Source organism: Dermacentor albipictus, chromosome 7 (genome assembly GCF_038994185.2).
Source record: "Dermacentor albipictus isolate Rhodes 1998 colony chromosome 7, USDA_Dalb.pri_finalv2, whole genome shotgun sequence".
Taxonomy (NCBI): domain Eukaryota; kingdom Metazoa; phylum Arthropoda; class Arachnida; order Ixodida; family Ixodidae; genus Dermacentor; species Dermacentor albipictus.
The window spans coordinates 45,803,116-45,828,310 of NC_091827.1; the positions used below are offsets into that span (position 1 = coordinate 45,803,116).

The 25,195-nt window shown below is 47.4% G+C and overlaps 1 protein-coding gene across 4 annotated transcripts; it reads left to right on the forward strand.

The window, feature by feature from the left end:
- The first annotated feature begins 147 nt into the window (after window positions 1–147).
- LOC139047960 (uncharacterized) lies at window positions 148–24,370 on the forward strand. Of its 4 annotated transcripts, none has more exons than XM_070522169.1 (9): window positions 148–242; window positions 2,365–2,477; window positions 5,720–5,887; window positions 7,810–7,899; window positions 9,437–9,521; window positions 17,050–17,226; window positions 18,157–18,318; window positions 21,789–21,878; window positions 24,054–24,370. In XM_070522169.1, exons 1-9 carry the CDS (start codon window positions 206–208, stop codon window positions 24,266–24,268), a joined length of 1,137 nt encoding a protein of 378 aa, XP_070378270.1. In that variant the 5' UTR covers window positions 148–205; the 3' UTR covers window positions 24,269–24,370. The 4 variants fall into 4 exon arrangements, with proteins under 4 accessions (XP_070378270.1, XP_070378271.1, XP_070378273.1 ...); XM_070522171.1 differs by having other exon boundaries at window positions 210–238; XM_070522170.1 differs by lacking the exon at window positions 21,789–21,878.
- The last annotated feature ends 825 nt before the right edge of the window (window positions 24,371–25,195 follow it).

Below are 25,195 nucleotides of genomic sequence, written 5' to 3' on the forward strand. Positions count from 1 at the left end.
TAAGTTATGACATAAAAATCGGTCCCTCCGTTTACTTTCCTCTCGTACAAAATTTCGTTTAAGTCTTATTTCTTCCAATTTTTCCCAACTGCCGCCCCTTCTTTATGGTGAATCTCTCGTAGTGGGTTGAGCCATAACCACAGGCACCAAACCAAACCGAAGTGAACCAGTGGAAGAAGAAATAGAGGAAGTGGGCTGCGGCAACATGAACGTCTCCGAGTTCTCCGGATTTCCTGACGTAGGCAAGCGAACCGACTCCTAACTTTTCCTCCGTCCTATCAGTAGCTCACGCTGAACGTTGTCACATCACAGTGACTGGGAAGCGCCAGGAACAATGTCAAAAGTGTTAACACCATAACTGTTTATTGGGCGAATTCGTACCGGGTAAGAGGAGCAACCCTCAGCTTACAAAGACGTCTTCGAGCACGGTCGTCGTATCTCGACACCCTGGTTTAACAGCGATGGTTTGAACAGCGCGGCACAGGACAAAGAGTAGGCGCACGGGACAACAGCGCTCTGACCCTGAGCCTCCTTACTATGACCGCTGTCGGGCTGTTCAAAAATTCAGATGTTAAAAACGAGCACGCTGTTATCGCTGGTTATGTTCGTGGTGTGGCCATGTTATACGCATGCACAGCCGTAAACTACAGATTAATCGGGTCGCGGTGCTCGCGTGTACGTTGTCGGGCCCTTGGGCCCTCTCTGCAGCGCGCACGGGGGAAGCCTTTCAAACGCGCGCCACAGCGGCACTCGTCGCATGGAGCACGCGCGCCGATCGCGTTATCGTAAGAACTCGCGCGGGGACTGTCGGGAAGGCGGCTGTCCGATAAGAAAGCAGCGGAGACGGCACTCGGGGCTTTTTATTGCGAAAGCAATACTGCTCGCACTTTAGGCCCATGGGTGGTCGTGGCGCCTCCTTACGCAGCTGCGCGTCACGTGACCGTGTGACGTTACGCCAGACCGAGAGACGGGGCCCCAGCTCGCGGCATCGATGGTGGAGGCTATGGTGTACTTGAAGAATACTAGAACATTATTCTAGTACACTATAGTGGAGGCGAAGCCTTGCGCGCAGATGCTGCGGCGCTACCGAGAGAGGGCGCTCGCTGGTGTGACGTCACGCCAGGCCGAGAGACGGGGAGCCAGCTCGCGGCATCGATGGTGGAGGCGAAGCCTTGCGCGCAGATGCTGCGGCGCTACCGAGAGAGGGCGCTCGCTGGTGTGACGTCACGCTAGGAGGATAAATGGGAGGATAAACAGCTCGGTTCCTCGCAGTGGTCGGCGCGCTGCCTTGTGCTATGTCGGATGATGTATAGCCATAAGTTTAACAAAGGGCAACCATGTCCATCAGCCGAACCAAGGCGCAGCCAAGGATATTGTTTTCGCAATCTTCCAGGCTTAACCAAGCTAAGCCTTCAGCCAACTTTTTTTTTTTTCGGGGCACGGGCCTGGGGAGGCGCTGGTGGGGCGTGGCCCGTCTAGGTTTCTTTCCGAGCGTGCTGCAGAGCGGGGCGAAAAGCGTTTTTGCGTTATGTCCGCGTGAAAGAGTGCTCTTGTTCGCTTCTGGGACTGTGTCTGCGCGCCTGGTTCGGTGCTTGCTTGCTTTCTGCGCTTTGTGCATTATTCTATCGACCGAAAGATCGTGTTGGTTGACGGTTTGTAACAGCCGTTCTTTCGTCGCTCCCTTTGGCTTGTATATTTTGTTGCCTCGCTGTTCTGCTGCTTGCTTCCTTGCCTCGCTCTTTTCTGCTATTGGCGGCGAGGCTGCGGTAATTGTTTGAGTGTTTCATTATATCGTAAATTAAAGCAGTTTTTGTTATTTGCGCCACTGGTCCTTTGGCGTGCTGGTCGCGGCTTGCGGACTCCCTGATCGAAGGCGAGGGACCTTCAACGTTCAAGATTATCTGCGTCGTGCGTGCAATCTGGTGCACAACTCTGTCGTCACGGAATTGGTGACGATGCTCTACTGGTGCATCGATCGGCAATGAATGGTTGGCAAGCTACTGGTGCACTGTCGCGCTGGTATTGGGAGCAGTGGCTCAGTCTCTTGGCTGACACACAGTGCCGTCACTATACACGTGGAGGTGTAGTCTTTGAGCTCCTTACGTTGAACGGCGGCCATATGCTTCCCTATTGAGCGCTGTGCCGCATGGCGCTTTGCCTCGGATGCCCGCGACTTCTCCCTGCACCTCGGGGGTTTTTGTGCGCCGTTCCGGATGGGTTCTGGCATCGCAGAGCGCGCAGCGTTGCCGAATATCGCGTTGGAGGTGCCAGTGCGCGGCCCCTAAACGCGCCTATGTCGTAGGATAATTATCGCTGTTGCGTTTGTTATCATTATTGTTGTTGTTGTTGTTCTGCGATCTGCAGAGGTGCCGTTGCCGCGACCTTCGATTTTCGGAATCAAGAGGAGGCCTGTCTTCACCATTGGCCTCCACAACTACGTGGGCAGACCGAACGGAATCCTTAACTTCTTGGAGATGGTAAGTGTAGAAATCTGGGTGTGCGGACATTTAAAATTTCGTACGCGAATCGAGTAGCCCTTGGTACATATATGTCTGCAGAATAAGCGTAACGACCAGCTTCCGTGCAGGCCATGACGTCATAGACATAGCTACCCTACGGTTGCCTACCGCAAACCTTCTGGTCCACGTATTAGTGCACGATTATATCGGTCATGAGTCCTTTATCTTCGTCCAGGAATGCACAGCTTGTTGCGGCCGTGAATTGAAGTGACTCGACAAAAAACAACACAAAATGTTCATTTTTTTTTCAGCCCACGCGCCTGCGTGCCAGCGACGTCATATGTTTCTTTACCAACATAAAGGTTTTCTGTACTAGCACACCAATATTTTTTTGTAGACTATGTTCTCACTCGCGCTTGTATTCATGATGACCAACACTCGCTCGCGTTCGTATACAGTGACATTCATTCACGCTTACTGGCAACCGCTCGCGCTCATGTGCGCGCGTCGAAGCCAATGCACGGCCAATGTCGACGCCAATTCGCGCACAAACTCACGGCCACTAACAGTCGCCGGCAGTCACGTTCATATCCACATGCCCTCTCTTACGCGCACTCTCGTTCGCACTCCCCATTCCCCTCCCCACATGTAGGGTAGCGAACTGGACTCAATCTGGTTAACCTCCGTGCCTTTCCTTCTTCCCTTCTCTCTCTCCCTCTCTCTCTCTCTCTCTCTCTCTCTCGTTCACACTCCACGTTCACTGAAATCACCGGCGCTCGCCTCAATACCCGCGTCGCGTCACCTCCATCTCTCATCACTTGTTACTCTCTCACGCGTTTTCTCAAGCCTATCACATCAGCCTGGATCGAGTCAGCTGCAGTCGCGAGTGGGCGTGCCGACCCACGGTTTGTGGTATTCGGTTCATAACCGATTGCGAATTCATCATCATCATCAGCCTGGTTACGCCCACTGCAGGGCAAAGGCCTCTCCCATACTTCTCCAACAACCCCGGTCATGTACTAATTGTGGCCATGTCGTCCCTGCAAACTTCTAAATCTCATCGGCCCACCTAACTTTCTGCCGCTCCCTGCTACGCTTCCCTTCCCTTGGAATCCAGTCCGTAACCCTTAATGACCATCGGTTATCTTCCCTCCTCATTACATTCCTGCCCATGCCCATTTCTTTTCCTTGATGTCAACTAAGACGTAAGTCACAATGTAATCGAACACTCGCGTTCAGTCCGAATATGAGGGATATCGCCGCGTATTACATTCTAGAGGGAGCAAGCCGGACGTGAGTGGTGAATGCGTGGAATGATTGTTGCTGCCGGGTGAGCCGCGGTTACTTCGCGGAGGTGCCGGTCTCTGAGCGAACGCACGAAGTGTGCCTAGTTTCTCAGTAATCCAAAGAAATTCACTGCGCAAACTAGACGCGAACAACAACAACAACAACAACAACAAATAACACACACAGCGACACGACGAGCGCCAAACTTCCCAACTTCAAAGGAGCAATTTTTCATAACCGCAGCCAAGTCAGGTGATCACGGTTAACGTGCTACAGCATAACGAATGCAAGAACGAATGCTCAGTGACCAGCTGCGCACATTAGGCGCAGAAGGTTGCTCAGAAGAAAAGGAGCTCCTTGTCTAGAAGAGATAGAGACGGCATGCTGACACAGGCATCATCCATATGCGCTCGATCTAATAAGCCTCTAACCTGCCTCTCTGTCTTTTCCCTAGCTCGGCCTATAAACTTCGCGATGGGAACATAATGGAACTTCGTGAACATGCTCTGCCAGCGTGTTCACAGCGATCACGTGCCTAGGCCGTGTTTCTGAAAGATTTTCGTTCTGAACAAACTTATTTTGAACGTTGGCGGCCGTGTTGTCGTATTCTTTGTCCCCATCTAGTTCGCGCCGTGAATTCTTCTTTTTTTGATTGTGACTGACCAACTAGCTCAAACCAAGGTTCTGCTCTAAGTAATTTTTCGAGTAGGATTGTGTGAATGTCGGGAATTTCGTATATACGAATGGAAATGATAGAATTTGCTTGTGGAAATGATCGAATGTCTGTTGCTTTTTAGACTGCATCTTAATTGGCCTTCGTGGGGAGAATAGCTGAAGCATGGATGGTGACTGTTCCGAATGATTCTGCCGCTGGAGAACAACGGTTGTTGCGCGGAAGCGCCAATACCTGGGCGAACCCACATCTGCCTATAACTTCTGCCGAATAATGTCAAGTCATTCGATCAGAACGATTCCTTTTATGCCGCCTACTGATGCGCCGTCTCTAATTAGGCAAAAGAAAATATTTCCTAGTCTCGCCATCTTAGCATCCTTCAAAACAGGAAAAAGAAACGATGTCCGTATTTGTATTATTACACTAATCTCCCCCAGCGAACACAACACTCTTATACCTGCATCCGATGAGGCGCTGCTCCCTCGTCCCACTACTGTAATGCGATGGCGCTCCAGTTCACTGAAAAACATTTGCTCGTCGTTTACAAACTCGTCAGCTGAGCCACCATTTATTTGCGATCGGCATCCCCTATAGCGGCGTTTGTACAGTTAAAAAAATGGCTGTGGCTTAGCTAAGGTTAAGCCCTGGATGCGAAGCATACTAGCCTTTATTTTAACGCGACAACGTTAAGGAGCTCGTGTCGCAGAAAAGCCGGTGTCGTCGGCGTCGGCTCAGGCGTGCGGCGCTTGCTCAGGCGCACATTTCGTTGTCGCGCCGAACGCTGCGTTGCTCGACGCTCACCGCGTCCGATGCGGGGCGCGTAGTCGCTGCGCCGTAGCAAAGCCACCTAGAAACAGTCTCTGTAGCACGCCGCAACCTTCGCTTCTCATTCCAACGAGCAGCTCTGTCTCCAGGAGGCATCTCACCTCGTGAGTGTCTAGCAGAGGCAAGCGCAGCTGCTTATATACCGCCGCGACGCCGCGAGCGACGGCGCGAGTTGGAGCCCCGTTTCTCCTCTGTCGTGACGTCACGGTTTCACGTGGTCAGCCTTGAAGGCGACGCCGCGAGTGACGGCGCGAGTTGGAGCCCCGTTTCTCCTCTGTCGTGACGTCATGGTGTCACGTGGTATTGAAGGCGACACCGCCGCGCCTGAGGAGCTGGGTTGAGCCCTAGTAATATGCTTCGCATAAAAAAAAAAAAAAACGTACGCTTCGAGCGTGGGCTCCGAGATGGGCGCGGCGCGCGATCCCGGAGGCTGCGTGTTTCGAGGCTCACAAACTCGCAAGTTGTTCGCGCGCAGGTCGGCGGCCTCTACCTGTACGTGCTGGTGTCGGCCGTCCCTGGAGATTCGAAGGCGGTGCGCTTTCTGTCGAGCTCGGCCTTCACGTTCAGCTTCAACGGCGTCTGCATGTTGGTGGCCAGCATGTCCAGCCCCGAGTGCGCCTTTTACCTGCCGCGCACGCTTTACGTGAGTTATGCAGCACGTAAATTGTTACGGGCTCGAAGGGTCAGAGGGCGAAAAGCCCATTGATGTACACCCGGCCACAAAAGTTTACGGACCACAGGATCTCAGAAAACGCTCCATTCCCGACCAGCCTGTAGCAATAGCCAGTAAAATTGTATGCGGCAATGTTGTTAGCATATCCTAGTCGAGGTCCTAGATGCAAATACCAGGCTGCGTTGTGAGGTTACGGAGATATTGAGCTCTTTGTCAGATTTCATGGTCCGTAATATTTTGTGGCCGGGTGTACAGTCGACCAAAAAAAGTTTACGGACCAAGAGACCTGACAAAAAGCGGAATATCTCCGCAGCCTCCAAATGCAGCCTGGTATTCCCATTTTCAGCCTTTACTGGTATATGCGAACGACGTTGTGATGCGCGGTTTTACTGGCTACTTTTAAAGGCTGCTCGTATACTTAGCATTTTCTGAGACCCCGTGGTCCGTGAACTTTATTGGTCGACTGTACGTGTCATCACGAGTAACTCTGCTGCAACTTATTTGGTTTAGAATGATAAGATGTTAGGCTAGTTGGTTCGGCTAGATGCTCTTGTGTTTAGCAAGGCTGTTAGCAACCGCCTTTACAGCGGGAAATTGTTTGTTGTAATAATGCACTGGCTTCAGCCCACTTCCTCAGCAGTACATATCGTTGCAAACAAAACCAGGCTAAGACAAAATACACACAAAAATATATTCTAGGCTCTGAATATCCAATATGGGCACTAACATAAGTGTGTGTAAGCACAATAGAGGTGCCAATAATATTTCGCTTGATCCATACTTTATGCTTAACAGTTAAATTGGCGCGATAAGAACGTGAGGAACATAATGTGCACCTTAGGTTAAGTGGCGGTCTTTCATAGAAGATAATTACTTTAATATGATTAATTAAACAAACAAATAAATATTTGAATACTTTATTTTCTTATTTGCGTATCTTTTTATACACTTAATAACGTACCTTCTAGGCACGTCGGTGCGGTACTCCGCGTCGCTTCTAATTGTATATGGTTCGCTCTTTAGGAAAACGTTGGGATTCATTGGGCCATCGATTACCATTGAAAGTAATCTTACCAACCTTGTGCTCAGCAGCGCAGCGCTATAGCCTCAGTGCCACCGCGGACTACCGTATCTTCAAAGCGAGCAGTCTCTTGCCGTAGGCAAACTTAAACCTAAGTTAATTCTCAGCAAAATTTGAAACACATTCTGGAAGGTAAAAAAAAAAAAGGTTCCGGCCATTTGATTTTCACAAAAAGCAAGGCTAGGCGTTGTATTCCAAAATGAACAGTCCGACCGAAAAACAAGAGCGAATCCCACCTACTCATGGGTGCACTGTGTCGTGAATGCATCAAAAGGCATGCGAGGGGGTAAAGGCTTTTGCGTTGTTGGTAAGGCATGCGTCATTGAACAGTGGGAAGAATACAGGACGAACAAGCAGAGGGGATGATACACGGCGCTGCTTGTCGTTCACGCTGCTTTTTTTATCCTGTGCTGTCCTGTCCTGTATTGTCCTGTCCTGCCTTGTCCTGTCAGTGAAGCGTTAAAAAGCATCCGGACGGGCCCCGAGCCGTTTTATTCGCGGCCGATGCGGCATTCGGTGCTATAGAACGGCACGGGGCAACGTCAGCGAATAACGAAATTTAAACAAAACTCCTTGAATCACGAACAAAAAGATGACGCTTTTCGTTGCTGTCCACACCCTCGTCGCGGGGAGAAGCGATGTCGTGCGATCCAACTTTCGATACGAGAGGTTTGTAAGCTTTTGTGTTCGAGTGTGCGTGATAGATTTACGCTGCTCGAAAGCTCACTTCTCTGTCTCACGCCGCGCACTCCATTAGTAACCTGTGCACGCTATTGGCAATGACGAACAGTTTCTTTCTTGCTTTTCGCAGTACGTCGCCTTCCAAGGAGTGGGCGCCTTCTGCTACTTTATCGGCGCCTTCTCTACCATGCAAGGCAGTCAAGAAGTGCCGGTCTATTCGGTGAGCACAGTGTGTCGCTGGCATCCGAGCATTTAGCTAGGAATGCTATGTAAATGTATTGTATAGTCAAAACCCGCATTCGTCGAACCCGTGTTCATTCAGCTGGGGCTGTAAGGTAACTACGCTCGCGTTGCTAGCTCTGGGTGTACGTAAACGAACCCCCTGTATTGAAATTCTATGTGGAGCCCTTCAGTAAGGCGTTTCTCATTGCCGCAGTGTCGCATGTGGGTGGGAATTTTTCTTTTATACATGATGATTTTTTTTATCCTCTTTGAAACAGGGCAGTAATAAATATTTACTTAGACTGCTTGAGCTAATCAGGTATGTTGTATACATGCTTTTTCAGTGTGGCACTTTGCTTACATCTCCTTAATCTGAAAGTTGTAAACCTTCTTGTAAACCTCCTTCCATGGAGGGATTTGTTATGAGCGTCCCCTTTAGAACGGGATGGTGGGTTGCGCCACCAAGCCACCTAATGTCCTACCTGAGTTAAACAAGAAAAACATACCATGAAATCCCACAACCAAATTTTCTGACCCTCTACTGCAAACTTAGCTTTTGTACGCCTCCGTTTTTTGCCGTTTCCTTACTTCCACCAATCATCCAATCGCCTCTTACTAATCTCTATGGCGGGGATTAGCAACTTTACATGTATGTATGTATGTATGTATGTATGTATGTATGTATGTATGTATGTATGTATGTATGTATGTATGTATGTATGTATGTATGTATGTATGTATGTATGTATGTATGTATGTATGTATGTATGTATGTATGTATGTATGTATGTATGTATGTATGTATGTATGTATGCGCCACCAAGCTCTTGTTATTCTACTGCCTAATGTCCTACCTAGGTGAAACAATGAAAAAAGAAAAAAAACACTATGAACACCTCTCCCCAATTTTCTGATCCCCTATTGCGATCTGCGCTTTTGTACGTCTCCGTCTTTTGTCGTTTCCCTACTTCCACCAATCCTCCAATCGCCTCTTACTAATGTCTATTACGGACATGTTTGCTTTACCACTGCTCCCGCTGAACGCAAGGGCTTCAAGTGCACCAAGGGTATCATTTACTGAAGACGGGTGTCGTAATCGCTGACGTTGCAAACATCGCTTCTCACATAAAGGCGTTTACGCGTCTGGCCTTGATTCTCCGACAGGAAACCGGGGATCCCTCGAGTGGAAAAGCGCGCGGGCATTCGTTTGAGCTCTCAGTCGTGCTCGAGCCGTACAGTCGTGTGATACATTGCTGATACGATCGTCAGCACGTGATCGAAGCACCGAGATTATCTGTTTACGATGCTCAAACCGCGAGGAGAACGGGGGCGGGGGGGGGGGGTCTTTACGCACGATGCACCAATAAATCAGAACCACCAACCGTCTGCTCAGCCGCAAAGCGCCATGACTGCGTAGCCAGTGCTTGCGCCGGCGATGTTGATTCGATGTTGATTCAATGTTGATTCGATGTCGAGTCGATGTCGATTCGATGTTGATTTATTACTGCGTATCTTCTATTTTTCACTACGCTCAGATGATCGGCTACTTGGTCGGAGGACTGCACACCGTGCACTGTGTCTACGCCTACTTCAAGGTGTACATCCAGAAAGGAGATACCGGTTGGTTCTGAGGAGTCTGCACCGTCGAAAGCCCAGCTGGCTGGGTTGCAAAGCGTCATCTGTACTTTTTAATATAACTTTTTTTTTGCGCGCATGCATTGTAAGGTTAATCTGCGCGCCACCGCGCTGATACTTTGTCGCCGAAGAATCTCTGTGGTTCGGTCGTAAATAGAAGTTCCCTGTTCAGAAAACAGCCCATTGAGGGACGGTGTGGCTCTACTGTTAAACTGGTGATGCAGGACTGGTCGGTAGAAAAAGTGAACTGCATGCTTGGCTCTGCTTCAATGCAGCGTACCACTAACATAAGTAAACCGCTACCTGACGCTTTGTCGCGAGTCAAAATTCGATTATAGCGAAGTTTTTGATCTTACTGTAGGTTGAGCAACCAGCAAATGGGTGTCTTTGAGTAACAGAGTGACTGGTCTTTGACTGACTTATCGTATGGCTAGCTGTGGCTACCTGCGGTGGGCTGGTGGCTGGCTGGGTGGCTCAACGGGCAGGGCTGAGCTGGGTTGCGCTGGGCCGGCGTGGCATGAGCAAAGCGAGGATGGCATTTCAGAAATTGTCAAATTCCTCCATATTGTCGAATTCGCCATCATGGGAGCTCCGATTGGTTGAAAATGACGCCACTTCAGAATTTGACAATATGGTGGAACTTGAAAGTGTCCAGAATGTACACTGGCTGGCTGGCTGGGAAAGTCAGATAATGTCTGCTTGGTGGCAGGCCTCATAGGTCGACTAGTTCATTGATTGATTAACCGTGTGTGGCCCTTCGTCCTGGAAACAGGCATCTACAGGGAGATGTAGAATACCGTGCCTATTACCCCTTCCCAAAGCAAGCCCATGTGTCAGCCCTTCCAACGAATATATTCAATAACAGTGGCGGACCGGCTGCGCCAATTGCGCCGAACTGCGCGGAGAGACGGGCCTTTGCCCCATGCTGCGTCAAAACGGCATTTAAGCATAAAATTGGGCCGCGCCTGCGCGAAAGCATGCATAAGGTCGAATCCCCCTTTCCGTCAATGCTTCGCAGCTAGCAAAACAAACCAAAATCAACAGCACTCCATCATCATCACCATCATCATCATCACCGTCACCATAGATGGAAGCAGAGGCCCGTCCATGGAATTTCGCATTGTATAGTGAGAATCTATATGGGTCCGTCGGAGCCCGTGCAGTTCGGCCTTCGCGCATTTTTCTCTCACGCAAGTACAATTTAGTGCCGCTGTACCATCTTGGTGGCGCTTCGTTTCGGTGGCCATCGAACCTCCGTGGTACCACGCAACTTGACGAAGGAGGATGTCACATTCTCGGATTAAACTTAAGCTTTTTCGATGTTTATGGTTGATGGCAGGGCTTTGTAAAATACCCGCTGCGATCAGAATCGCACGTGGTGCATTGTTATTAGCGGATGAGGTCCAATTTGGTATACGGCGAGAGGCGCCACCTCGATAGGCGATGGCATGTTTGTTGAAGTTTTGCGTCGAGCTTGGGTCGCTGCGCTATTTCAGTGAAATAGTCGCCGACGCAGAGCCCTGTTTAGGTCTCTCCCATGCGCAGTGTCACTGAGGCAAATTTTTTCTTGTAGCCGCACAACGTCGTGAACTCCTTAATATGTATGGCATGACATGAGTACGTTGCGTGATGTGATGTATAGTGAAAGAGCGCGTACTGATCGGTCTTGCGGTAAGCCTTTGCGCACAAGCCGTGACTATGGCAGTGTGTCGCATCTTGTGTTATAAACACGTGTTTGTTGACGATCTGTCTGTCTGATGCCTTCTGTGGGCCGTATCGACGAAAGCGGTGGTAGCGCCATTTGTGCCTCGGTGTGTCGAAAAGCGTCGTGTGATTTCCTGATCGCGCTTGCGGGGTAAGCCTCGCGCAAACCCATCGCCACGATATGTCGACTATATGAGTTAAAGTGTGCGTGGTATATGATGAAAACACGTGCATTGAACTCTGCGCCAGAAGTGCTTGCTGCTGCGCCAAACAGTCTTCTTGCCTGCGCCAGGAGCTACGCCGAAAGGGGAAGTTGTTGTTCCACCAATGGAATAAGTAGCCGTTCCAGCGAACTATACAAACTTGTTTACAATTTAAAAGCAGGTTTGACTATTTTTTATGTCACGTGGCAGGATTCCGCTTCATTTGTTGTGAAATTAACCCTGTTTATCCTTTCTTGCTGTACCTCAACCGCTCTCCACGATAAAAATCTTGCAACCACCGCATATCCGACTGTACCAAATAACTAATGGGCTTGATCTCTGAGCGAGTTGGTACGGATGTATTAATAACGAAATTGCTAAATATCCGTTGTATTTGGCAAAAGTTGACTTCGCGACCCAGAAAATTGACTTTGCTCAATTCGAATATTTAGTTGGCTCACGTTCAAAAGCGACCTGGCCCACTCGCAAAATTGACTTTACCCACTCCCAAAATTTGGGCGGCCCACATCCGCAAAATTGACTTCGCCTGATTCAGAAGTTGAGTTGACGCATGTTCAAAACCGACCTGGCCCACACCCAAAATTGACTTTGCCCACCCACAAGATTTGGGTGGCCCACCCCCAGGATTCGTAAATTGAGTTGGCCCACGTTCAAAAACCGACCAGGCCCACTCCCAGATTTCACTGGCCCACCCTCATAATTGACTTTGCCCAGTTCAAGCGCATGACCAAGTGAAGAGTACCGCGCGGAGGATTCAGAATGCTTTCGCATTCAATGCACGTGAGGAGACTTAAGTGCTTCTGTAACTTTTTGTCCCGTGGTGTCCTGCAGTTTGCAACGATGTACTTAATCAAATTATGTGAAAGTGGACAGCGCTTTGGTAGTTCCCGCTGCTAGGGACAGAAGACGGCGAACTTAAGCAGAAACTTGCTGCAATTTATTACGTCCTTCGTGATATCAAACGGCGGATGCGCAAAAGCTTGGCTTTCCATTGCCCTTTTGAAGTTGTTACTCGAAACAATTCCTAGAAATATTGGAATCGTTGCACCATATTCTCATTTTTCTTTCAAAAGCCTCACCGCCATCTACGCATGGTCGTATAGTTGCACGTTGATCTATGATTTCGGTATGATTACCCCTAAATACTGTTCCACTGATTCCTTCCTATGCAATCTTTAGCACCCGCCTATGTATGCCCACTGCTAGGATGAATGCTTGTTCCACCTAGCTCTAATAACCCAGTCTAGAATCAGTCAGTTTTGTGCTATGATCTGCTAATTTCCATATCTCATCACACCAACTAACACTTGCCGTCCTTGACGGGTGTGAAGGTGATGTCAAAAATCATTGAACAGCATATACGCACTGCGGGGCACAGGAAAAACATAAACATACGAAGGTGACTCTTCATGGCTGAAACAAAGGAATGTGTGAGAGGAGTATGTAGCGAGCGTCGCAAGAGTGACGGAAAAATAAAATTTAAGAAAGCAAGGAACGCGAAAAAAGGGGGGACCATGTAAATTTTGAACGCAGGTTCGGGATTGCGGCATCAAGAGTTATAATTAAAAGCTGGATGAACTCCTCACAAGAGTAACAACAAAAAAAATTTAAGAAGCAACAAATGTGAGAAAAGAGGCCCTTATAAATTTTGAGGGCAGGTCAGAGATTCGTGCGTTAGGAATTCCAATTAAAAGCTGGTTGAACTTCGTCCGAGATACATGCCTTGAAGTGTGACCCGCTGTCGGGCCCTTGGAAAACGCTGGTGCTGCACTGCTCGCGGCAAAAACGCGTTTGACGTTTTCACAAAATAGTGTTGATCAAGTCCTGCATGATTTTCTCCGTCTGAGTACCTTTTTTCGTTAAAGTGACCCTGAAAACACTTTTCTAAGTAATGGTATAATGGCATCACTATTAAATTACGTCGCCTCGTAAATGTCCTGCAGTAATAACGTTTCTAATATTTCGAGCACAAGCGAAGTTAGACGCAGTTATCGGACCGGTGCTTTCTGTCCCCTTTCATTTCGACTAGTGTGCTGGAAACATCGCAGCGCAAACGGCAAACATTGAACGCGAGGCAGCTCATGGCGGCACTCCGTCGCGGTCGTGGTATCCGCGCTACGATGTTCACCTCGGAGGCAATACGTAGCTGACGCAGCCACGAGCGGCTATCTTTGGCCCAACCGTGCAACAAGGAAATGGCTTATCAGTCTTTGAGATAGCAGACTCAAATGGCTCAGATAGCAGATTTTATCGCGATAGGAATTTATGGACACTCCAGGTGCAGTTTAGCTGTCGCCGTCGCCGTCGCTGTGAGGTTCCGTGTAAAGCACCGTCGCCGCGCGCCGTGTGTGAGTCAAAGCGTGCCAAGGCGAGCCAGTGATGGCGGCTCCAACTCCCGCACGCAAGGGAGGCAAGTAGGGAGGAAGCGCACCGCCTTCTGTCGAGCGCACGGTTCCGGAGGGAGGTGAGGGAGGGCACGTTCTACTGCGGCGGTTGCTGCGTAAAGCCCCTTAAACTTCGTAAAGTAGTGCCACTCTCCTCCTTTGCATTCACTTCTCCTCGTTTCTCCTCTCTTTCGCGCTCCCTCCTCGACCGTGGCGCCGCCTACAATGCTCGAACGTAGCAACGGCATCAACATGCGCTCCTCGCCACTCTGTAGACGCTTCTCGAGCAAAAATGGTGCTGAAGCAAAGTGCTAGGGCCCACGTGATACTATTAGGCCAATAGCGACGTGGCGGCGGCCTCGGCCAGAGCGCGCGAGGAGGAGGCGGCATTCTCCAAAGCGTGGCACTACTTCACGAAGTTCGAGGGGCTTTATTGCTGCGTAGCCGCGCGCGCCCTCTTGGACCGCGCAATCTAGAGAGCCATCTGCGACGGAGACTGAGTCCGCCGCGCGCTGTGTTTTCGCGGCTTAGCTCGCGTTGATGCGAGACGCAGCACGAAGGCCAATTCGCTCGCTGCTGCTTCCGCGTTTCCTCACTACAGCGTACTTACAGCGAGTTTCCGCGGTCATTGGGTGAGATGTGTGCTCAGGTTTTCTTGTGTGTGCGTGACATCGTATTTGTTAATTTAGTTATAGTATGCCTATGTTTACAAGTTTATACGGCCGTTAAAACAACTATTCTGAGTTCGTATAGCTGTCTACTAATTTGCTATCGCAATCCACGCTTCGCCTTTCGGGCAAGAGTGCGACTTTCTTTTCGTTTATTTAACTCAATTGAACAATATTTTTATTACTAAGAGTGCTCTTACGATTACGAAATTAGCCAATAGCTGTTGCGGGTCCTGCTGCTTGCGGTGACGCTGCATGACGACATTGCGGAAGTGAGAGAAAGCTATTCTAGTCCGAATTTTACAAGAGGTGGAATCCCTGCTCCGTGCTGCGAAATAATATTTAGCTCACAAGTTCACAGGAGCCTCATTCACAAATCGGCAACATTTCCTTACTATGTTCAAACATTGTTTCAGAGCCCCTTTAATATGTTTCTTTTCTTACGTCTTATTTATTTCAGAAAGGAACGTCTCTGCAATTAGATTTTTTCTTGATTTTACTGATCATCTCCATTCGTCCTCTGTGTCTGCTTTCTTTTTCTTTTTTATTTCATCTGTCAACCTAATACTCTTTAGTAGCATGTCAGTCATTTTGCTGTGGGCGGACATCTCCATTTTGATTCAAATATTGCGTTCGACTTACCTCTCCATCAGCAATGCTTGTGACCGTGTTTCCGCTTTCAATATCGGGTCCTTTCCTTTTCTTCTTGAACAGCCTTATCCGCCAGATTTAAATCGAACAGCCTTCAAAATACTTTTTGTCCACGCAGCCCCATTGTTCGCCGATGCACTGCACTTGGTATGAGTCGAAATTTCTGTTGTCATCATCACATCACTATCGCCACTACCACCATCGCCATCATCACCGTAATCATTATCATCAGTGGAACTCGTGCTCGCTAGCAATACACGTTTACGCTTAACTTGATCGAATATCAGATGCCTGTGTGCGATCTCTAGGAACACGCTGCCTTCTTCCCGACTTTTATTGTTACCTACATAAGTTTCCCATAAAGTGGTAGTTGAGCGCAGATGGCTTGATAATGAAGTTACTAGAAAGAGCAGACTACAAGCGTGGAGCAAGTGGAGCCTCCATCAGAAATGATAGCACATGGATTCGGCTAACTTCGTTTCTCTGAAACTAAGTTATAACTCTGCAACTAAATTTTTTTTCAAGAATATATTGAGCAATAAATGCAACAGTTCTCACGGTAATCGCACATGTGCGCAGTCTGATGCCTTTCGGGGTTATAAAAGCTAGGATTTTCTTGAAATTTGGGCCAACTAAAGCATAAAAGGGGTAATAAATAAAGCAGCAAGAACGTCTTAAGCAACGGGCGCGAATAGCAGAGACATCAGTATACCAACCGTTATTCTCATTGTAGTTGAATGATCACAGCACCAGATGTATCTATAGTGAGTTAATAGGAAGCTCTAGGGTTAAACGGTTAACTATCCCTTAAGGAGCGTTGCCTGTTGAATGCCCCGTATTACGTTGTTGTCGTTATTGTTGTAGTAGTTGTTGCATCCAATGTATAGCACGTAGCTGCCAAGGGCGCTTGGCCATGGTTCGCAATGGAAACCTAGTGGAAATACGTAGTGGGTGCGCAACATTCACAGAGCCGACGAAGAAGAAGAGTCCAATCCGGACGGTCCTGGTGCTAGGTGAGCGACGCTGTCGCAGGCATATAAACTTCTTTCCTATCGCGCATACTGGGAGTCGTCTAGCATGTCTTGATCATCTGTCTTCAATTGATTCTGCCTGCATTGCAGTTCCGGAAGGAAATTTGGTAGCACCTGCAGGGCTTCCTGCAGAAATGACTTGAGGAGACTATGAAGCTACTGTCTACCGTAGCTGCGAGTAGGATAGTTTAGTCAGCAAGGCAATGATCTGCAGTACATTAGTTTGACTGAATTTCTTCCTTCTAGCTTCAAGCTTTCTTTTGTGACGTTCAACATTGCTCAACATGAGCAGCATATTGCGGCATAAGTGCAACAATTCGCAATGAATACGCGTGTGTGCGGGCACTAATTTTCTTGGTGGCTTTCTTAAAGCGACCGGTATACCTGAATATTTAGAAAGATAATAAGTCATTGTAAATGTAGTTACAAGAACGCTGGAAGCGCCAAGAACGAAGGTCATACAAAGGCATGCATCATTCCCATGGTCGCCTAACGACCACAGGGTCATAGTTCCCTCCAGTAACTTTTGTAAGAAACATCTTTATAGGGCGGAGTCTTGAAGCAGCGAAAAGTGTTTCAGCTCCCCAGAAACCGCGCTTCGCAGATCGTTCCCGTCGCAACTGACATACATAGAACCTTGGCTTTTAGCGGTGTAGGTCATAGTTCGAATCCCATCATAGATGATGGGTTGTGCTCGTTTTCATTGTGTATTTGTATTCCTGCGTATTTTCCCATGTATATAGGTAGGTGTCCCCGAGCGAAAGCTTCCTCCTAAGGACTGACTAGAGCTGTCCCGAGCTGTCCCTGAGCAGCCTTCAGGTCCGTGAATCTTTTGCCCCTTTCGCGCCCAGGCTGCCCTCGAACGACAGGCCGTACACTCCCTCCACCGTCGACACCAGCCCTAGGAGTCTCCCTCGAGGATCTACGCCGTTGCGGATACCATGGTAGCAGTTCGCGGCCGCGTATTCGAGGTCTCCTTCGACGAGTACGTCGGCACTGTCAACGGGCTCTTCAACTTCTTGGAGATCGTAAGATGCCGTCTTTGTGCACACGCCTCGTTCGCCACGGTTGCGGTCTTTTGCGACGTCGCATAGGCCGCGTTTACGTGAACTCTATAAACGACGAGGGTTCGAGCCCCCTCCTCTCCCCCCCTCATTTCGTTATGCATAATTCAAAGTACAGAACCACGAATTCTTGCACGAGGACAGAAGAGACAAGGACAGACACTTGTTCTTGCCTGCACTGCGCTTTTGTCCTAGTTCACGGTGTCCCGCAGTAATGCTTTGAATCCGACAAAGTCGCGCCTAGTCGGCTCTTCAAGCCGAAATCGGCTATTGGGGTTCACGTAAACGCTAGCCTGTCGGGCAGAGCAAGTGTCGGGTCGAGTTTGGTCAACCCGATAGCGAGGGGTGGCTCGACTCGCCATTGCAGTGCCTGCGCGCAAAGCATGTCGGGTGGAGCTTGGTTAGGCCGAGTTCAGACTCGACCTACTAGCGTTGAGTTAATTAGACGAAGATATAAAGTGTCTTGCTCTTGTTGCGAATTGTTCTTCGCAACGTTTTCTTGCCTATACCAGTTCTCGTTGTTGGACTGCATTATATCTGCACTACTTATCGCTTTGTTGTGGTGGTTATATTCACTAAACCAGTACTGTTACTGTTGTCCATAAATGTCTAATCCACGAAATGAATTACATTTCATTTCAGTTTAACCTTAACCTATCCATTGTTTCCTTAATTGACATTCAGTGTGTTCACTTCTATTAATTCTACAACTATAAAGCTTTGCTGCCAACCGTCTATTATTGATTATGCACATATTCTAGCCCGAGGTGCCCATCGCAGTTTATTTGGGACCCACTTCTGTGCTATGGCACTCCATACAATTAAAAGAAGAATGTAATGCTTCGAAAAGTTGTATAAACTTGGGACTAATTGGGTGCGTCTTGTGAATCGCAGTTGGGCGGCCTAGTGTTGTACTTCATGATGGGCAACACGGAGACGAAATCGCAGAGCTGCCTGGAGGGCACCGCGTACACCTTCTTCTTCAACGGCATCTTCATGCTCGTGTCCAGCTTCCTGAGCGCCACCTCTTCCTACTACCTGCCCAGCCTTTTCTACGTGAGTATCCGTGCTCGTCGACGACTCCAGTCTCAGCGCCGAATATACAAACGCTGTCCAGCTCGAAGATCTACGGGCCGTTCGGGCGAAACTAGCAAAATTACTTCGAAAATTGCCTGCAGTGGTTGGTATAGGAAAATTTTGATCCTTGAGGAGGATTTCTGGAAAAGGCGGGTGTGCGCGAGAAATCGAAATACTTAACTGATCAATTCAAATAATTTCACAAATTGGGTTGGGGAAGGTAGCGCAATCAGGTTTCGACATTGTACTGACCTTGTTTCATTCCTTTCGCGCACAAACGAGGGGTGGGAGGAAAGAAAGCGCAGATTCGCAGTTCCCTCGCAAGCGCATTAGAAAATTCTCGTGCTTCCATCCTATCAACAGACTGGTCATCTGTATTTGAAAAACAAGATCCAAATGCAGCCTACGAATTGTTCTTTCATAAAATGAGTACGTGCTACGACCTAGCGTTTCCGTTGAAATTGTGCAATCAGAGGAGCAAGAAAATACGAAAACCCTGGATAAATGCTGATTTGCTAAAATGATAACATGAAAAAAACAAAATGTATCACCTGTTTACAAAGTGCAGGAGTGCGCAATTCTTGACTGATTACAAAAAATATGGAAATAAGGTCAACAGTGAATTAAAGCAAGTGAAAAGTTGAGTACTATGGACGGTTATTTACTAAAATAAAAAAATGACCCTAGGAAAGTTTGGGATGAAGTTAGAGACTTAACATCTGCCAAAAGACAGAACACGGAGATAAACATAAAGACAGCCACTGGCGTGTTGACAGGCAGAGAAGCAGCAGCTGCTCTGAATTAATATTTCGTCTCCAGTATCCAGCATCCCGACAGGGGGGAACCCATGACCACATCTATAGTGAATAAATTCAGTCTTACTAACGCAGTGATACTTACACCTGTTACACCTGCTGAAGTTGTGCAGCTGCTGTTTAAAGTAAAAGAAACAACGTCTCTGCCGGGTATGGCGATGTGAGACCAGTACCGATTAAATATACTGCCGACTAATTGCACCTGTCATTGTTCACATCATAAACAGAATGTTTGAAAGCGGTATATTTCCTGATTTTCTCAATATAGCACGCGCATGCCCTATTTACAAAGGTGGCGATAAACATTTAATGACAAATTTCCGGCCAATATCTGTCTTAGCTGTTCTATCAAAGGTGTTCGAGAGTGCCCTGAATGTTAGACTACAAAAATTTTTCAGTAAATATAGTGTAATTAGTGACATGCAGTATGGATTCCAAAAAAAAATAAATCTTGTGAAGCAGCTCTTCTGAATATCTCACATAAAATAATAACAAATATTGAAAATAGAATGTACACACTAGGTTTACTTGTAGACATTAGGAAAGCCTTTCATTCAGTATGCCACAGTTTAATAATTATCAGTTTGGAGCAGTGCGGTGTACGAGGTATCGTATTGGACCTTTTACGACATTGTTTAACCAATCGCTATCAATATGTCTGTGTAAATATTGATGTTTCATCTTACGCGGAAATCGTAACGGCTGTTCCTCAAGAATTAATACTTGGACCTCTTCTGTTTATAATATTTATTAATGATCTGTGTGACGTCCCCGAGTCTCTTGAACTAGATATGTATGCAGATGATACTAACATATTATATAAAGCTGCTACTTTAACAGAGCTCGAATTAAATGTTAACAATTACCTGAAACAACTCTCTTGCTGGTTACAACATAAGCTACAAATGAATTCCTCAAAACAAAATATATGATATTTGCTTCTACTAATAAACCACGTAAATGCGATGCGGCTATTCTTTTTGAAGATAGGTTGATAGAGCAGGTAAAGTGTCAAAAATTTCTGGGAGTGTGGTTCCAAGAAGATTTGGCCTATTGAACATGCACATCGACAAATTTCGCTATCGAACTAAGCAGAACTGTTGGTTGCTTATACAGACTGAGTACTCTCGTTCCTCCATGGTTGAAAAGTTCTTTATACTACGCACTCTTTTGTTCTAGATTAACCTACTGCACTTTAATTTGGGGCACTGCGCAAAAAAATTATAATATATTGATAGTGCTACAAAAAAAAGTCTTACGCGCATTCGAGGGATATTATGACCCTGTACAAAACTTTAGAACTACACCATTTTTTATGGAAGAATCTATGTTAAAGGCAAACCAGGTGTACTATTACAAGTTGCTGCATTACATTAAACAAAACAAATCACAGTGCATCTTGAATGTACCCACCAATCTGCATTACAGCCATCGACAATATAACAGGAGAACGCCAAAAATAAAAACCAATTACGGAAAACAACTTATCAGTTACCAGGCACCTTCCCTACTAAATCGCCTACGTGATTTTGAAGATGAAATTACAGAATATCCGAATAAATCAATAAAAAATTTTCCCATTCTGAACAATGTTGAGTTTGTCTGATTAGAGCCACATTATAAATGGTCAGTCTTTTGTTTTCTGGTTGTGGTTCGTCTGAAACGGAATGCACCGTACTTTGAGTATCCTGTTGGTTTCTCGTATTTCTTGAATGCATGTTCTGTTTCACGAAAATAATATTCTGTCTCGCGACTCTCCAGTTGATTTGAGTATGTCTGTATGATACATGTTGCTGCGTACGGCCTGCGTGCCGAACTGTTGTGGGAGCAGAAGCCTTGGTCAAGCTACATCGCCTTTAGCTTCTGCTTCCTTTCTGTTGTAGACAGCACAAATAAATTCATTCATTCATTCATTCATTCATTCATTCATTCATTCATTCATTCATTCATTCATTCATTCATTCATTCATTCATTCATTCATTCATTCAGACAAGCATGGTTCGTAGATCACGCGCTTACGATACCGCCTGCAAGGTGTCAAGGCCGTGCGCTATGCGAAAATAGGTGGCGCTTCAAACAAAAAAAGCAGCGTGCTCTGGAGGTATCCTTACCCTCAGCCAAACAGTCAACGCGCAACTGCCTCTACGCGAGGCACGCTGCAATGAAACGTCACCGACTGACTTCAATAAATCATCTACTTCGCAACGCATGATGTCGCCACATAAAAGGGCGCCGCGCAGAAAAAAATGGGGTAGAGAGCGTGACTAGACTAAAGACGGACACGAACGTATATTTTATATATTCCCCAAAAAGAGCCTCTAGTAGTTAGTGCCTAATTGCCACACTATTTACTGCCTTCGTATAGCTGCAGTTGGCAATGATAGAGTTAATAGCACTAATGACTGAACAAGGTAATCGCTGTTACTTGTGGGTCTCAGCTACCAGCTTGGCTTAGTGTTCCGTAAACGGAAGTTTCTACGTGTGCCGGAGAACGCTTTCTAATCAAACAGAACCGTTCTAAGAGACCGTTACAGCAGAACGGTCCATGTCGCGTTTGCGAGTCAACTGCAAGCTAATATTGCTTGGCGTCGATTGCATCCAACTTATCTTCTCGGCCTTCGACGCATTCGCAGTACGTGCTGTTCAACGGGACGGCCGCATTCATGTACATCTTCACAAGCGTCGGGGTTGTCCGAGAATCGAACGAAGTCGGCGGGCCTCCCGTAAGTGCGACGATAAACCCCTTCACGCATTGTTTGCTTCCTGGCGCTAGTAGCTAACCGCATCGAAGGTAAACAGCCAAGAAAACGTTGCTCGTTGCAGTTGGAAATTTCCAATTAGAAATGATGGGATAGTTACAATTCTCTTTTGAGACACCCACTGGAGACATCCAATAGGTCCAATTGGACTTTTCGGTTGTACCGAATGGGCCTGACTAATATAACAAATTGGTGACAACAAACATCCAGGTGGTTCGACAAATTAGATCAAGAGGTCAGGCTCATAAATCCTGTCGGCAATACCAGTAAACTTGGAAGGCTCAGACCTGTTGCATCAAATAGTCAGGCCTTTATTTCTATACAGAGAAGTAGGTCCGAAGCTTTTCGTCCAGTTGGTTTGCCTGCTCAGAACCATTGGTGAGGCCTGCTCTCCTACGCCTGTTGGACCGCCAGAGTAGACTGCCTGTACATGCTGAGTGGGACGAATGTTAGGTACAACGCAGGATGTACACTGAGATACCTCTAAACAAAGTGTAATTTGCATAAATACTTATATACATGGTGTGTGATTTCCACTGACGTCTTCTGGGTTACAGATACGCAGCACGGGGTCCGCAGGCTCGGAATTTAAGCACTGCGAAAGTGTCAAATCTTTACGAAAACTTGGAAAGCTCAAAATAAAATATACCCCCCAAAAAAGAAAGCAAGCTGGAACCAGTAATTGTGTCTGCCACTTCCGGTGAAGCTGAGCAAGGCATTCACAAGCTTGCAATTGGAATCATGCGTCACAGACACCTATGTTGAGTTGCTACCCTTATCATAGAAGGTGCTGGGATACAAAACGAAAATAGAGATACGCTTCCTCTCCAGATGTTCCCTCTCCAGATGTTTATCGCAGCGGAAAGAAATGGTGATTGGTTCGCTCTTGAGAAAAGAAATATAAGAGCCGCAGTGAGGCAAAGGAGTGCCTCAAAAACTGGAAAGTGGGGTTCGATATTGGATAGTGGGATAGTAATCGGTGCTCTAAACGGCACAAGGGTCAACAACGGCGGTATCCCACGACGCTTTGCGCTGCTGCAATACGTATGAAACGTTTTTGGGCTGCACAAGTTTTATCGACGAAGAAAAAACAATCGTAAAAGGGTTGCACATTAATGAATACGTCGCTAACGAACGCCTCACGCGAGCAGATAAGCAGAATATGAAACTTCATTGCAGCTTTATGTGCTCTCTGTATACAAAGATGCGTCACAAAGAAATGTTGCTACCAGCCTTCTTGTTGCTGTACGCCTGTCCTCTGATCCGCTATAGCGTAAACGGAAATACGTTTACGGACAATGTAAAAATCCACAGCGCTATTTGCGCCATCGTGTAGATGGCTTCTTATTGACGTTCTTGCAATTAGGTGGCTTTCCGCTAGCTGGTAGCGATTCCCATCAATTACGAAAGCTACAAGCAAAAACCGCCTCAAGCGCTGCGTATACAGAGATTTCTTGTCAAGCAGCCAAAACAACCCAATAAATTGTTTCGCAACGAAAAATATTATACTATGAGCGAGAATGACAAAAATTTTGAGATGCCAAAAGACACTTAATTCAAATAAAGCAAGCTTGCGTATGGTTCAGGAATTTCCAAGCAAACATTGTCGTGCATTCGCGTTTCCTGCTACACTATATACATATATAACAGGAAGTTTGCGAATGCATCGAAGTATCTTAAGGTACAAATAGAATCTATCGTATCAGATGCAATAATTGCAGTATCTTATATCTGTATCTCAAATACTTTTCCCGAGTACCTTGTATCGCATCGTGATATAATTGCAAGGGTTCTTTGCCCAGCACCGGAGCCAACATACTACAGGGGTAATGGAGTTTGCTCCGAAGATTTAACCGGGGTGCTGCAATTGCAACAAGCTATACGGTGTTGTTGTATCATTTGGCATTGTGGCTGGCAACGAGACGACCACTTCGTATTTATGCTGATGCGTCTTTGAGGATGAAGAACGTTTAATGAAAAAGAAAAAGCCGAAGAAGTGGTTGCAACTAAGTTTTGTGATTCACGGTTGGCATCGGGATATGGAGCAGTTCAAACAAGAAAGCTATCTATCGCTGGCTTTGGCTATCATCTTCGATGATTTGTGCCGTAATTTCTTTTTCCTGTATTACTCTCACGCAGGTCGTTGGTCTAATGACCGGAGGCATCCACGCCTTTCATTGCGCCTACTCGACGTACAAGAACTACTACCAGTGAAGCTGGGACCGACGAAAGCATCGGTGCCTACCCGTCCCGTTGCAGCGGATGTATATCATCGCCTCCGGTGGTTCCTTTGTTTAGCGGCGGCTGCTAATAAACTACGTAGCGCCACGCGTACTGATAGCGTCAGTTATTAAACAGTGTAATGTGGCTCGTCCTACTAGGATCGGTTCTTCGGTGTTTCATTGTGCATATGTAACGTTCCAGAGAGCATATCATTAAAGATTGTTCTTCTTTTCTGCCTCTCTCCAGAAATATGGCGTTATGGGCCACAAATTAAGCGCGGGCATGTATGGCGAATAATTTAGTTGTGGTTAACCATCACGGTGCAGTTGGGAAGGCGTTATTGTACGAAATCGAGCATCGTTGTCACTGCGTCACACACTCTCTAATGAATTCCTGGCTTAACCAGCCTGGGCTGGATAACTTCCTTGGCGGCGGCGTGCGCGTTACAAGACACGTCATGCATATTTCGGTTATGAGCGCGTCCCTCAGCCACCACGGTGGGCCTCGTGGATTCAGCGTTAACCCTCGTATTCGGGAGGAGGAGAAGGAGGAGGAGGAGGAACTCTATTATTGCAGAAACCGTTGCGCGGTGTATTCCTGGGTGGTTCTCTCTGACAGGGCTCCACTGGCGATCGCGGCTCGCCGGGCCTGGTCGAGGGTCGCCAGTTGGCTTCCCAGGTCCAGTTCGGAGCGTCGGGAATGCACCCTATCTTGAAGCCCACGCTTGACTCGATGCGAATGACGCGTGACGCGAACCTGCCGAAAGACGCTCACTCCGTGTTTGCTACGGCGCGCTCACGACAGGCGCGTCACTTACATTAAGTCGAGCATCGGCTTCGTAGTTGGGATGTATTTCAGACTACGGGGAGGCAAAACGTGTTTAGCCACGTGACACGACTCGCTTGACCAGTTGTGGAAAAGCGTCGCAGCAGTGCGATAGGCGCGCAGCGAGCTGACGAGTGTGACTCGTGTAACTTCGTCCTTCGACGTCAGCTCGAAGAAGGGCGCGCTTAAACTAAAGCCAAGACCGCGCGTACGCCGGCCGACGCTTGCCGACG

Excerpts from the sequence above, each read along its gene's own strand:
- LOC139047960 (XM_070522169.1), top strand. The coding sequence starts at position 206 with ATGAACGTCTCCGAGTTCTCCGGATTTCCTGACGTAG. Across the intron at positions 2,478-5,719 it reads TCCTTAACTTCTTGGAGATG|GTCGGCGGCCTCTACCTGTA; the intron begins GTAAGTGTAGAA and ends GTTCGCGCGCAG. Across the intron at positions 7,900-9,436 it reads AAGAAGTGCCGGTCTATTCG|ATGATCGGCTACTTGGTCGG; the intron begins GTGAGCACAGTG and ends CACTACGCTCAG.